The sequence below is a fragment of the Osmerus mordax genome, chromosome 14, assembly GCF_038355195.1.
Source record: "Osmerus mordax isolate fOsmMor3 chromosome 14, fOsmMor3.pri, whole genome shotgun sequence".
In the NCBI taxonomy this organism is placed as follows: domain Eukaryota; kingdom Metazoa; phylum Chordata; class Actinopteri; order Osmeriformes; family Osmeridae; genus Osmerus; species Osmerus mordax.
The window spans coordinates 15,942,984-15,955,822 of NC_090063.1; the positions used below are offsets into that span (position 1 = coordinate 15,942,984).

At 46.4% G+C, this 12,839-nt stretch overlaps 2 protein-coding genes across 6 annotated transcripts; one reads left to right on the forward strand and one right to left on the reverse strand.

The window, feature by feature from the left end:
* The first annotated feature begins 211 nt into the window (after positions 1 to 211).
* On the forward strand, positions 212 to 5,752 carry nadk2 (NAD kinase 2, mitochondrial). Of its 5 annotated transcripts, XM_067250162.1 has the most exons (13): positions 212 to 1,086; positions 1,484 to 1,572; positions 1,729 to 1,817; positions 2,114 to 2,195; positions 2,508 to 2,591; positions 3,397 to 3,569; positions 3,942 to 4,029; positions 4,175 to 4,318; positions 4,615 to 4,670; positions 4,809 to 4,862; positions 5,064 to 5,187; positions 5,483 to 5,637; positions 5,679 to 5,752. In XM_067250162.1, exons 1-12 carry the CDS (start codon positions 847 to 849, stop codon positions 5,613 to 5,615), a joined length of 1,356 nt encoding a protein of 451 aa, XP_067106263.1. In that variant the 5' UTR covers positions 212 to 846; the 3' UTR covers positions 5,616 to 5,637; positions 5,679 to 5,752. The 5 variants fall into 5 exon arrangements, with proteins under 5 accessions (XP_067106263.1, XP_067106262.1, XP_067106265.1 ...); XM_067250161.1 differs by having other exon boundaries at positions 5,483 to 5,752; XM_067250164.1 differs by having other exon boundaries at positions 4,223 to 4,318; positions 5,483 to 5,752.
* Positions 5,753 to 6,756: 1,004 nt separating this feature from the next.
* Positions 6,757 to 12,655, reverse strand: skp2 (S-phase kinase-associated protein 2, E3 ubiquitin protein ligase). The gene is made up of 10 exons (XM_067251154.1): positions 12,595 to 12,655; positions 11,738 to 11,994; positions 11,510 to 11,627; positions 11,175 to 11,318; positions 10,786 to 10,920; positions 10,280 to 10,378; positions 9,464 to 9,591; positions 9,080 to 9,131; positions 8,854 to 8,961; positions 6,757 to 8,523 (listed from the first exon to the last, which is right to left on the reverse strand). Exons 1-10 carry the CDS (start codon positions 12,606 to 12,608, stop codon positions 8,322 to 8,324), a joined length of 1,257 nt encoding a protein of 418 aa, XP_067107255.1. The 5' UTR covers positions 12,609 to 12,655; the 3' UTR covers positions 6,757 to 8,321.
* Positions 12,656 to 12,839: the final 184 nt, after the last annotated feature.

The following is a 12,839-nucleotide window of genomic DNA, read 5'->3' on the forward strand; positions in this document are numbered from 1 at the left end:
CTTATTTTGTCTTGAATAGTGTTGTTGCCTTGCATTAGGTTTGTTTATTTAACTGACACTTTCATTAACTTACTTCTCTCCTAAGCGGATTTGATGAAGGAGCCAAGATAAATAATGGATATCAGAACTACCATAAGCGCCCCACCCCCTTGTAACTAGTACGTTCTACGTGACCAATGAAATTGCAGCTGCGTGGGGATGCGGGATTGTACCTGTATGCTGTAGCTTACTAGCTATTAGCTAGCGGTCTCGTACGCTATTAAGAAGTTCTGTATGTCAGCAAACTAGGATCTACGTTGCTTCAAGAAAGTAATAAGTTGGACAAAAGTGACAGTAGTCGTTTTGCCAGAAAATACGTAGAAAATGTGAAAGGCAGGGTTGTTTTCGTGGACACCCTCGTGCTTCTAGGTAACTTTGGATAGCAATAGTGCTACGGTAGCTAGCGAGCTAGCTGTCAGCAAGCTGATAAATCCACAAGTGGCCATGCTTTTACGGATAGTGTTAACCTGTTAGTCGCATTATTTCGCTTGAGGACCTGCTGTTTATCTGGATTCAGTGACACGTTCGGTCGAGAAATGCACATGACCTCTTTTCTAACGTAACGCCCGTTCTTGTACCTGACGAGGTTTGGGTTAGCAGTGACAGGTCGGATGCTAATGCTTTGACAGGTCGGGACGGATGACAGCATTGTCTCGCAGCATCTGGATTCAACGAGTTCAGTGAATGAATGGAAGCCAGGCTAAACAGCTGGAGTGCCAGTGAAACCGAGATTTGATAAACTGACAGACGGTAGCGATTCCGTAGATAAGGTCGTGATCAAACTTACCTTTGTTTTACAAGTTTACAATGACCAGTCGTTCATTCATGAACTTTATGTGCCTCGGGAATCGAGTTGTCGCAGTCCTGAATGGAACCTGTGTTCGTCGCCTCACGCCTATCCTGTTTGGAATACGACATGTGGTATCGCATGCCGATGCTGGGTTCAAACCCGAAAAAGTTGCGGTCGTCACGAAGACAACAAGATATGAATTTGAGCAGCAAAGATACCGTTATTCAGAACTCACCGAGGAGGATCTGAAACAGCTGGTAAGACGATGAAGTGAAAGCAACCGTATCATTTTTTGCAGCTCCAAGGGATACAGGCTGCTGGTGCCATTTCTGTCTGCCTGAAGTTTTATCTTGGAAGAGATTGTCACATTTATATCGTTTGTATTCTTGTATGGATGTCTTTATACAGAAGTAGGCCTGACTCAAGACTAGTCATACTGAAACACTGATCAGAAATGTGTTCAGTTCTCCTTGACTGGCCTTTTGGTCTTAGGCCCTAATTGTTGTAAGCTGCAGTAATAGAAAATCTCGTCCACCAATGCCTGAACATTGCTTCACAACTGACTATGATAACGGTTTCATCAACTTTATTCAAGGGTCATATTTGACACGGTTTGACCTAATGTTCCAACGTTTTGTTTCCTTTACGTGTCAGTTGGCAATGAAAGGTTCGAGCTACAGTGGTCTTTTGGAGAGGCACAACGTCCACACACGCAACGTGGAACACATAGTGCACAGTCTACAGTAAGTGTGTGTGTGTGTGTGTGTGTGTGCATAAAGAAACCCCAGCCACACATCCTCTTCCTGCCTTCCTTCCGAGTGGCACAGACTCTGTTCTCTTGCCATAAGCAACAACAAAGTTATTGGTGCTAAATCTGTGTTTTTTTTGTCTCTCTCCAGGCAAGAGGGAGTTGAAGTGCGTGTTGTGAAGAGGGGGGAATACAGTGAAGAAACAGTGAAATGGGCCGACGCCATCATCTCTGCTGGCGGTAGGTGTTTTCTTCGTTATTTATGGAGGTTATTTTTGTAGTTTTCACAGTAAAAGATTGATTGTGTTTGTTTTTTGGAAGCCATTTTTGTAGTTTTTTTTTTAACAGTAACACATTTTTGTGTTCTACTGCGGGACAAAACATTGACCCCTTTTTCTAAACCGTAGAAAGGGGTTATTTGAAGTGTGACCCAAACCCACAGAATAAAGGGAGTTATCCTAACAACAGCTTCAGACAACACATAAGCTATTGTGTAGCCTACTTGTCATTGAGAATAACCTCCATTCATGTTGTAGGTGATGGGACCATGCTACTAGTGGCCAGTAAGGTTTTCAGCAGGGACAAACCAGTTGTCGGTGTCAATACTGATCCGGAGAGGTACAAACTCTTTCATGGAATGTTTTTGGAAGGGAGGGCTTATGAAGAAAGACCAAAAATGGAATTGAGGAATAGTGGTTTGGAATGTTGGAATGTTTTGTAAAACAGCTGGAACTGTCAGTTACCAGACAATCCTTTTGGGTACTAGACAAGCTTGTTGGGTAACAAAAAAGACATTGAAAAAAGAAACTGGATTCAGTTCAACTAACCTTTTATTGTAGCTTCTTAGAAAAAACAAACGTAAAAGATTTGCGTCAGAGAAAAGGACTGTACGTGCTGAAACCTTGTTTTCCTTTCTCTGTGTGAGTGAAGGTCAGAGGGTCACCTGTGTCTGCCTGTGCATTACACACATTCCTTCCCAGAGGTGCTCAAAAAACTCAGACGTGGGGACTTCAGGTGAGTGTCCCCTTGTAGCTAAAGTCAAAACACTGCTCCTGGTGTGATTAAGGTTTGTGTTAACGTCACTTTTATTTGGACTTTTCATTCTGCCGGTGCTCCTCATCTGCCCCCTGCTGCTTGTGTCGCGGAAGCGTCCGCTCTGATTCCTGGAACTGCCTATTAATATCCCGGCTTATTTTTTGTCACCTCGCTTCCTTCCCCTCTCCCCCTTCTCTTCTCTCTCTCTCTCTCTCTCTCTCTCTCTCTCTCTCTCTCTCTCTCTCTCTCTCTCTCTCTCTCTCTCTCTCTGTGTCTCCCCCACGCACACTGCTTAAGTCTTTTACTGATTTACCTATTTACTTCTCTTTTTCTCTCCCTTCTTGCCCTCCCCTTCTCTCCATCCCTCCTTCTCCCTCTCTCCCCCCACCTGACCTCCCCCCCCTCTCCAACCCTCCCCCCACCTGCCCTCCCACCCTCCCCACGTGTCATCCCGCCCTCCTCCTCTCTCTCCCCACCTGCCCTCCCCCCTCTCCCCACCTGCCCTCCCCCCTCTCCTCACCTGCCCTCCCCACCTGCCCTCCCACCCTCTCCCCACCTCCCCTCCTCCCGCCCGGGCTCCCCCTACCTTCCTTCCCCCCCTCTCCCCACCTGCCCTCCTCCGGCCCTCCCCCCCTCCTAACCTGCCCTCCCACCCTCTCCCCACCTGCCCTCCTCCCGCCCGGCCTCCCCCCCTCTCCTCACCTTCCCTCTCCCCCTACCTTCCTTCCCCCCCTCTCCCCACCTGCCCTCCTCCCACCCTCCCCACCTCTCCCCCTGCCGTCAGGTGGCAGTGGCGCCAGAGGATCCGTCTGCACCTGGAGGGCACGGGGATCAACCCCACACCGGTGGACCTCCATGAACAGCAGCTGAGCCTGGAGCAGCATAACCAGGCCCACCGCATCACCACCCTGCAGGCCCAGCGCTGTACGCCCCCGCCAGCACCCTCCGCCACCATGTGTACCTGTCCTTCTGTCCTCCCTGCTAACTGTCTGGATATCTGTCTCTGCCTGTTTGTCTGTCTGTGGGCCTTGTCTGTCTGTGGGCCTTGTCTGTCTGTGGGCCTTGTCTGTCTGTGGGCCTTGCCTGTCTGTGGGCCTTGCCTGTCTGTGGGTTTGCCTGTCTGTGGGTTTGCCTGTCTGTGGGTTTGCCTGTCTGTGGGTTTGCCTGTCTGTGGGCCTTGTTTGTCTGTCTGTCTCTGTCTGTCTGCCTAGGAATGTTACTAATTCTGGAGTCCAAGTATTCTGTCCTCCACTATCTTTGAGTGTGTGTGGGTGTGTTAAAGAAGTGTGGTGGGTCTTCCTCGTTCACTAAGTTGTTTCTTTGAGACAGGTGCAGTGGATGGAAACCCCTCCAAGCCTTACCTTCTCCCTGTCAGAAGTCTGAACGAAATCTTCATCGGTGAATCTCTCTCCTCGAGGTGAGTCCTGTCACCCAACCATAACATGCCGACCACACCAGCCCCTCCTAAACATGACTGTGTCTGAGCATGTTGTCCAAATACCCCCCCCCCCCCCCCTCAACTGTCTGCCCAGCACTCATTGGTGGATTTCTGTCCATCACAGGGGGAAGTTTAAATCCTTCAAACCTCATCTCACCCTCTCGCTCCATAGGGCCTCCTACTATGAGATGTCCGTGAACGACGGCCCCTGGGAGAAGCAGAAGAGTTCAGGTCTCAGCGTGTGCACCGGTACCGGGTCCAAAGCGTGGTACGTAGCCACCCAGACGTTCTCTGGCTCGTTCTGGATAAACAAACGACAAACTTGAGGGTGTGCTGGATGTCCTGGTGTTCGCTGGGGTCGGTATTGATTGGGCTAGACACGGTTTTGTCAGGTGATGTTACAGCCAATCAGAAATCCACACGATGACTGCTTGTATGTGCATGGGAGGTCTTGACATTGATTCTTCCTAGAACTGCCTATTTATATCCTCGATTCTTTTTAAGGTTTTCTTTCCCTGCAATTCACTGGTGTTGCAAAAGTAAAAGCCATTTTTGTTTTTTTAGGTCCTATAATATTAACAAACTTGTTGAACAAGCTGTGGAGGATGTCCTAAGAATTGGTATGTATGCATCGTAAACATTCAAATAATCATACAGCGTGTATGATGTGTGTTTCAATTGGTGTTGTGTAAACAAAGCTTGGAATTAAGACTAGGTGGTCTATCTGCAGCGATGATCAGCTGTGTGTTTCCTTCTAGGAAAGGCACAAACGGGTCTTGATATTCCACTGAACCAGGAACTGATAGGAAAAGGTACGTTTCATAAACGTGGTTGCTGAATGTTGACGAACATTAGTCATGGCAACTGTTACACGAAAGACAACATTGTTTGCATAGTGATTGGCGCTGAATCCATGAAAGTAACCCAGATTTAAATCCCAAAAGTTAAATGAATAAATTAAAAGTTCCATTATTATTATTATTATTAAAAAAGTATGATTTTTTTCCCTACAGTTACAGAGAAGTACAATGAGTCTCTGGTGTACAGCCCTGAGGATGGGAGAATGTTCTACAGCATCAGAGAACCCATTGTCAACAGAGTGTTCTCCAACAGCCGCCAGAGAGGGTTTGCCAACCGGTACTTCACTTTAATCGATACATCCTCCCCTACTGTTAAACCCTCATGCATTCGTAAACAGTCCCAGTTACATTTCGTCATTTAGCAGACGCTCTTATCCAGAGCGACTTACAGTAAGTACAGGGACATTCCCCCTCTGAGGCAAGTAGGGTGAAGTGCCTTGCCCAAGGACACAACGTCATTTTTCACGGCCCGGAATCGAACCGGCAACCTTCTGATTAATTGCCCGATTCCCTAACCACTCAGCCATCTGACCCTGTGTTAACCCGGGACGCGTCCTGGTCTTGTTGTTCAGGGTGTGCGTGCGGTCGCGCTGCTGGGACGCTTGCATGGTGGTGGACGGGGGGACGTCGTTTGAGTTCAACGACGGCGCCATAGCAACGATCACCATGAGCGAGGAAGACCAGCTGCGGACCGTTCTCCTGTGAAGCTGATTGGTCCGTGGCCTGGCGGAGAGCACAGACTCCTCCGCGCTCCACGGGCGCGTGCGTCGTAGGAGTGGACGGAGCAGGCTTGTCTGGTACAGCAGGACTTGTTACAGTGGGGATCTTGAGGTGAACTTGGTCAGATGTTGTTTTTCATCTGGAGGGGGGGAGAGAGGGGATTGGGGGGAGGTGGGTTAGGGTGAGAGAGGGAATTGGGGGGAGGGGGTTAGGGGGAGAGAGGGGATTGGGGGACAGAGGGGTTAAGGGGGGGGTTAGGTTGAGAGAGGGGATTGGGGGAGAGAGGGGATTGGGGGATAGAAGGGGTGTGGTGAAATTCACAAATCAGGTTTTTGATTTTGATTTGGTTAAACAGCAAAGAAATCACGTTTGACTATTTTGGGGGGGGTTCCCTTTCTCTTTTCACTACCCATCAAAGTTCCTTCCACACACACATCCCCTCTCGAAACTGACCTTGCCTGTAAAAGTGTACTAGCTTGTGTGGTGTTGATTTTTTTTCTCTCTTATTGTTTCCCGATTTGACTGGAATGCAGCCTTAAATTGTTACTCTCCACTCTCGGCTCTGTGGTGAATCTCCTGTCGTCCAGTATAGTGAACCGTCCCCTTTATGAGCTGACTTTGAGGTATTGTAATTGTCGCATTACGATGACAGATGTATTGTATGTTTGCGTTACGTTAATCAAGGCAGATGTAAGTACAATGTTACTGATTTGGCCTTCTCTTGTTGCTGTTCACTGCCCTCCCTCCATCTCTGATGAGACACGTAGCCAAATGCAGTTTTGACCCATCGCATAACTGAGGGGTGAAAAAACATAACTTTTGTCAGGGAAAGTGTATTTAGATTGTTGTAAATATCTTTCCTGGTGGTTTTCTGTGCTCTTTGTGGTTCATATAATCCACTGTGAGTTGCTGTTGTAACTTGTGATGCTTGTCCTTGCTGCTGAAGTTTATTTAATTCATGCTGATTGTTACAGAAGCTGTTTGAAATGGTTTTTACCAAGGAGGCATTATATACCAACCACAAGTTCAGTTCTGGTCGAATTATTAGAATTTTTTTTTCTTCTTACCACAGTGCCAAAAATGTACCTTAGCAAGGCAAGTTTGTTGAGAGCAATGATTGAACTTTTTGATATTAGTGCATTATTTACTAAATCTATTTTCAGCTTGGCTGACCAAGCACTTTTCCAGCCTTTTGAGCTTTTTGCCGCGTTGCTATTGAGTTGATTTAAAAACTATGAACAGCTACAAAGTGCACTAAAACCAAACCAATGTTTTAGTTTTGTGGAACATGATCAAAATTTCTCACAGCCAGGGCAATCATGCACCCTGAAAACCAATCATAGCGAAGAGCAGATTGTCCCCTATTACATCCTTGATAAACCAGGCAATGTACAAAAAGAGAAGTTTACAGGAACAGTTCTCGTGTTGCACAATGAGTAAATGCATTAAAGGCTATGTCTTGAGATGTGACATTTGCTGTTAGCTTTGGGCTGCATTTTGTGGTGTATTTGTAAGTTATATTAACCTGACTGCAGCACTGTGTGCTGAAATATTGGGTCACTATTAAATCACTAGGAGCCAAAAGTGTAAGCCTTTTTTTAAGCATAACAATGTTGGGCCTTAACTCATCACAAATCCACCAAGACTTAAAATAAAACATTTATTTACATAATTGTATGTAGACATTTCCAAAATGTTTGCACAATGCACGAATAAAAATTTAAGTTCCAACAATTCCTTAAGATGCCCAACTTTCAAAACCTAGTAGAATGAGAACCATATAAAAGGGTGCAGGGCGCCATCTTGTGGCTGACATTGACATTACCGATGCCTTAGTGCTCTCATTCACTGAACACTAATGGACACTAATTACATAGCATGACAAGTCCAACATTTTCAGTTTAAAAATAGCTGACTGAAACAAGCTCTACTGTCTGAGTAACATCGATCCCTTCTTACATGAACTGAATTAATAAATGAAGATTAATTTTACCAGCCGCTTCAACTTTGTTCAAATTCACGTATGAAATAGTTACAAAAACGACTGTTTGGCCATTTTTGAAACAATGCAGACTTTCAAAAAAGGGATTTAAATAGTGGAATTTGTTCTATAGTCAGTTTTTAGGCAAGTATTAGCTTCATCCGTTTGACATTCAGTACATAAATGATTACACATCAGCATGGTAACATAACTTCAAGAACGTGAGCATCATCAACATAGTTGAACAAAGTTAGGACCAGTCTTTTATCAAGCAAGTCTGTCTTTGGAATGTTTCATAAGGCAAATATAAACCACACAACATTCTCTGGCTTTATCTTTGTGCATCGATTTCACAAATTGACTTCCTTTCACATTCTTATCAAATTCTACCGGTAAAACAGTTTAAGATTAAAACATTTCTAAAATGAGAACCCTAAAAAAAAATCCTACAACGTCCTCTGCTTGTTATACAGAAGAAATGCATAGTACCTGCATTTTAAAATCTCACCCTGACTGTGCACCTTCAAGGCATAATGAAATCTCTGTCTCACTTGACAACCAGCACTGGCTGAAAGCTTTCCAACGTAATGCTCAAACTCAGCCCTCATAAAATCATCTCCACAACAGTCAGAAATACTCCCAACCCGAACATGTCCTTTAGAAAACCAACATACTACTTGAGTGCAGTTGAAGGAGACGACTAACGCGTTCTAAAGCCTGTATTTCAGCCGACACCTCATGTTCCACATGCGGTGTTCCCTCAGGTCGACGGGGGTGGGACGAGCGACGCGGGAGAACGGCTCGCTGTTGATGCTGACGCGAGGCAAGCCCTTTTTCAGGGAGGGAAGGTAGCTGTCTTGGACCAGCCCATATACCTGTAGAGTCCTCAGCGAAGGAAACGTCTCCAAGTCACTGAGAAGAGAAACAAAAAAACGTTTTTATTTATAAATCTTGATATGATAAAAAGGAGGGATGGGCACAGAACTTTGAGATTGTCAATTGATCTGATTTTACATTTAGTCATTTAGCAGATGCTCTTATCCAGAGCGACATACAGTAAGTACAGGGACATTCCCCCAAGGTAAGTAGGGTGAAGTGCCTTGCCCAAGGACACAACGTCAGTTGGCACGGCCGGGAATCGAACTGGCAACCTTCGGATTACTAGCCCGATTCCCTCACCGCTCAGCCACCTGACTCCCGATTTTAAAGTTGTGTGTGTGTGTGTGTGTGTGTGTGACTCACGCCAGGGAAGCAGGGTGGATGAGGTAGCAGCGACTCAAGCCCAGGTTTACGAGTTCTTTCAGTTCCAGAAGAACGGTGAAACAGTCCGTCGTCAAGAGAACACTGTCACTGTAACACACAAGGCGGAAATCAGTTAACACAACTGACAACTTGAGTTCCACATACAGGCCAGACCCTGAACAACATGACAAATGCTTTTAGCTGCTCGGGTGTGGTAGGTCCTCACCTAACATCCAGAACCTGGAGGTTTGGACATCTCTCCACCAAGGTTTTAAGGTCTGAGAAGGAGGCCAGCATTAGCAGGTTAACAGTCATTGAAAAAACAGATCCCTCCCACGACGTGAAACGCCCAATCACCATGTCAATGTGTTACACCACTAACTGCCAGACTTACAGCTTGTGCATACATTTAGTCATTTAGCAGATGCTCTTATCCAGAGCGACTTACAGTAAGTACAGGGACATTCCCCCGAGGCAAGTAGGGTGAAGTGCCTTGCCCAAGGACACAACGTCAGATAAACTATGTTGTTAACACAACTGGGGGTGAATATTCACAGAAGCACATTAGAAGGAGTCCTGTCATGGTGTTGATCTGTAAGGCCCCTCTTACCTTCCATGGTCAGGTTTTGACGGTAGCCACTGAGGTTGAGGTGGACCATGCTACACGCTAGGTTATCCACCACGGCCTTCACGTGATCAGGGCTGAAGTCACACCACGATATGTTCAGATTCTCCAGCCTTCGTAGAAGAAAATACAGAACTTCCAAATTATTTCTCCCCAAATAAATCAGTCAATAGAAAATGGGGGTATAAAAAGATGTTTACCCAGTCACAGGTATCATTGCATTGTTCGTCAATATCACTTCCTCACTTGCCCACTCCGGGGTTTGAACTATGGGATATGGGAGTCAGATGGCTGAGTGGTTAGGGAATCGGACTGGTAATCAGAAGGTTGCTAGTTCGATTCCTGGCTATGCCAACCAAATGACGTTGTGTCCTTGGGCAAGGCACTTCACCCTACTTGCCTCGGGGAGAATGTCCCTGTACTTACTGTAAGACGCTCTGGATAAGAGCGTCTGCTAAATGTAAATGTAATGTATGGAGAGTTCATGCATACCACCGTAAAACTAGGGTCGCCTGACTCACCTACGCAACCCCCTTTCACACACACACACCATTCAAGTCTTCAAAGCCATAGAAAAACTACCTATGCCACAGTGTGCATTGGTAGGTATTAATACTGAGGAATGAATTTCACTACTTCAGCTCTGCAACCCCAGTGGCTCACTGGGTAAAGCATGTACCATATTCCCTGCATGTCATCCCCTCTCTTTCTCACCCTGCCTTTCCTGCCTCGAACTGTCAGTATCTAAACCACATTAACAAAAAGCTGAAAATCCCCCCCCAACATGTTTCACTAGCTCACCGGGAACAGGACCGGAGCATGTCTCCAAGCACGTCGGCAGAGAAGCCCGAGCAGCCGCACAGGTTCAGCTCCTCCAGGTTGGGGTTCTCGGCCAGAGACCTGCGAGACAGGTTCAAGGGGTTAGGGAGAAAGCCACGCGGAACATCTCTCGCAAATCATCCAGTGTTTCCAGCAGGACTTTGTGAGACTACAGGGGGGACGGGCCTCAGATCCTCTAGGAAGGTCTGTGGTCTTGCTCCCCCGGAAGACAATTTGGCACATTTTGAAGTTAATGATGGTGGGCCGCCACCATTCACGGTTTGGTTCTACATTACATTTAGTCATTTAGCAGACGCTCTTATCCAGAGCGACTTACAGTAAGTACAGGGACATTCCCCCGAGGCAAGTAGGGTGAAGTGCCTTGCCCAAGGACACAACGTCATTTGACACGGCCGGGAATCGAACCAGCGACCTTCTGATTACTAGCCCGATTCTCTAACCGCTCAGCCACCTGACTCCTCACTCACTGGATGATGCCGTCGGAAAGCTCCATTCCTTCCAAGCTCAGGTGATTCAGCTCCCTGCACCGGGACATGATGTCCAGCAGGACTGAAGGGCTGGCAGTGCAGCTGGAGAGATCCATGTGCTGGACATGCAGGTGCCTGGGAGACAGAGCAGACAGGAAATCAATAGGTGCACATTGGTATAGCTAAGTGGTGAGAGCATACGCCTACAGATCAGAAGGTTGCAGGTTCAAATCCTCCTTGTAGATTAAACTATGTTAAATTCTAAACTTTAGCCAGGACAGCCTTGCAAAATCACAATTATTTAAACCAACCAGGCTCCTGAATAACAAATCTTTACCTGTGTAAGTAGATCACTGTATGAGGATGGCACCCAATGGGCGAAAACTCACCCTTTCTTAGTGAAATGTGGTTCCCCAAGGAAGGTATGAGGGCAGCGCAGTCTCTTCACCCCAGCTGTGAGCACCTGCCCCAGGGCACAGTCCAGCTGGGTGATCCCCACCAGATCCACACTCTGCCACAGCGTCTCATCAAACCTGCCATGAACCAGAACAGACAGGATCAATCCTTACTTTAGAGACACTCATAAGCTAAACAGTAGTGCAGAAATAGATGTGTTCAAATGAACGAGGCTAACGCAGCAACATAACAGACTGCCAATGCGATATTTACGTATGAATACTTTTGTGTCACAGCAACAAGCCTGAGTTTGGGGTGCTAGACTTACGCCAGGCGATGCCAGCGTTTGCAGACCCTGGACATTCTGAGCAGGTCCCTTAGCGGAAGGCAGGAGAGGATGTGCAGCAACAGCTCGTCCGGTAAACTATCCCAACAGGACACTGCAACTACACGAACATTAAAACAATATATAAATTAGGCAATAATAATTGAAAAAAAAAGCTTCACTCAAGAACTTTCTGGGACACGGATGAGATGCTACAGCCGTTTAACCCACCCGTGAATTGCGTGCTTTTTCTGGATCGCCTAGCAAGAACAAACCGTCTTCCTTTGTTTCCCTGGTTTTCTTTGCCTTTAATGACTACCCGCGAGTGCTTGTGAGGTGGTGACCACTCCTGGATGAGTTCAGTAGGGGTGTTCTCATTATCCAGACCCCCAAGACATTCCCTGCTTTTCTGTTTGTTCCGCTGGTGCGAGTCGGACAGCATTGAGCCCTCGAATTTATCACTCAGAAGGGACAACTCCTGAAGCGGCCTGAAACAAGAGACCGTGATTAGATTTAAAACACACACACGCATACATTATGGGTTGTATTCACTGTGCAAGAACTACATCTAAATGTGAAATAAACATGCATAGACTGTTTTGGGTTTACGAGTCACAAAGGGTGCCCGCCATAATGTTGGAAGCTAACTTTAGCAAGCTAGTCAGATCGCGCGGGCCGTGACACAACATGAAAAAGAGGGAGAATTAAAAATTATTTCTGGCTTGGAATAGTATGACAAAACTATAGTAATATAATACATGTCGTTGTAGATGTCCAGGTATTTATCTGCTTGCAATCAAAGGAGACGTGAGAGCGCGAGGTTGTTGCAGAAGTTGCCAGCAGTACTTAATTAGCAGCATACAGTGAGCCACTCAGTATTTCACAATGTAAATAATACAATATACATTTGCTAAGTTGTAAGCTATGCAGTTTACACTAATGTCTGAACTCAGAATGTTGAAAATTAGAGCTTTGGAACATCCTACGGCAAGTGGCACATCTGACCAAGGCAACCCCCCATGCATCCCAGACAACGCACAAGGCAATCGATGCGTGATCGGCTGTAAAAAAATATTGCGGGCAGTTACCTTTTGTGAGACATTTGCTCTGTTGCAGATAGGAGACCCAAGTAAAATAAAGTTCGGCAGCTTTTGGGATAGTTTTCCAAGATTCAAGCGGGACACAATTGCAATTTAAACCTCCCGCTTGGTTGCCCGCCCCAGTGTTGCTGGTGTGCTACTTACTACGATGTGATTGGCTGGCTGTAGGCGGAAGTCGCTCTTATTCGGGACCAGCTTTTAGAATGTAAGGTAAAGAGCGGCCCTCAGTGGAC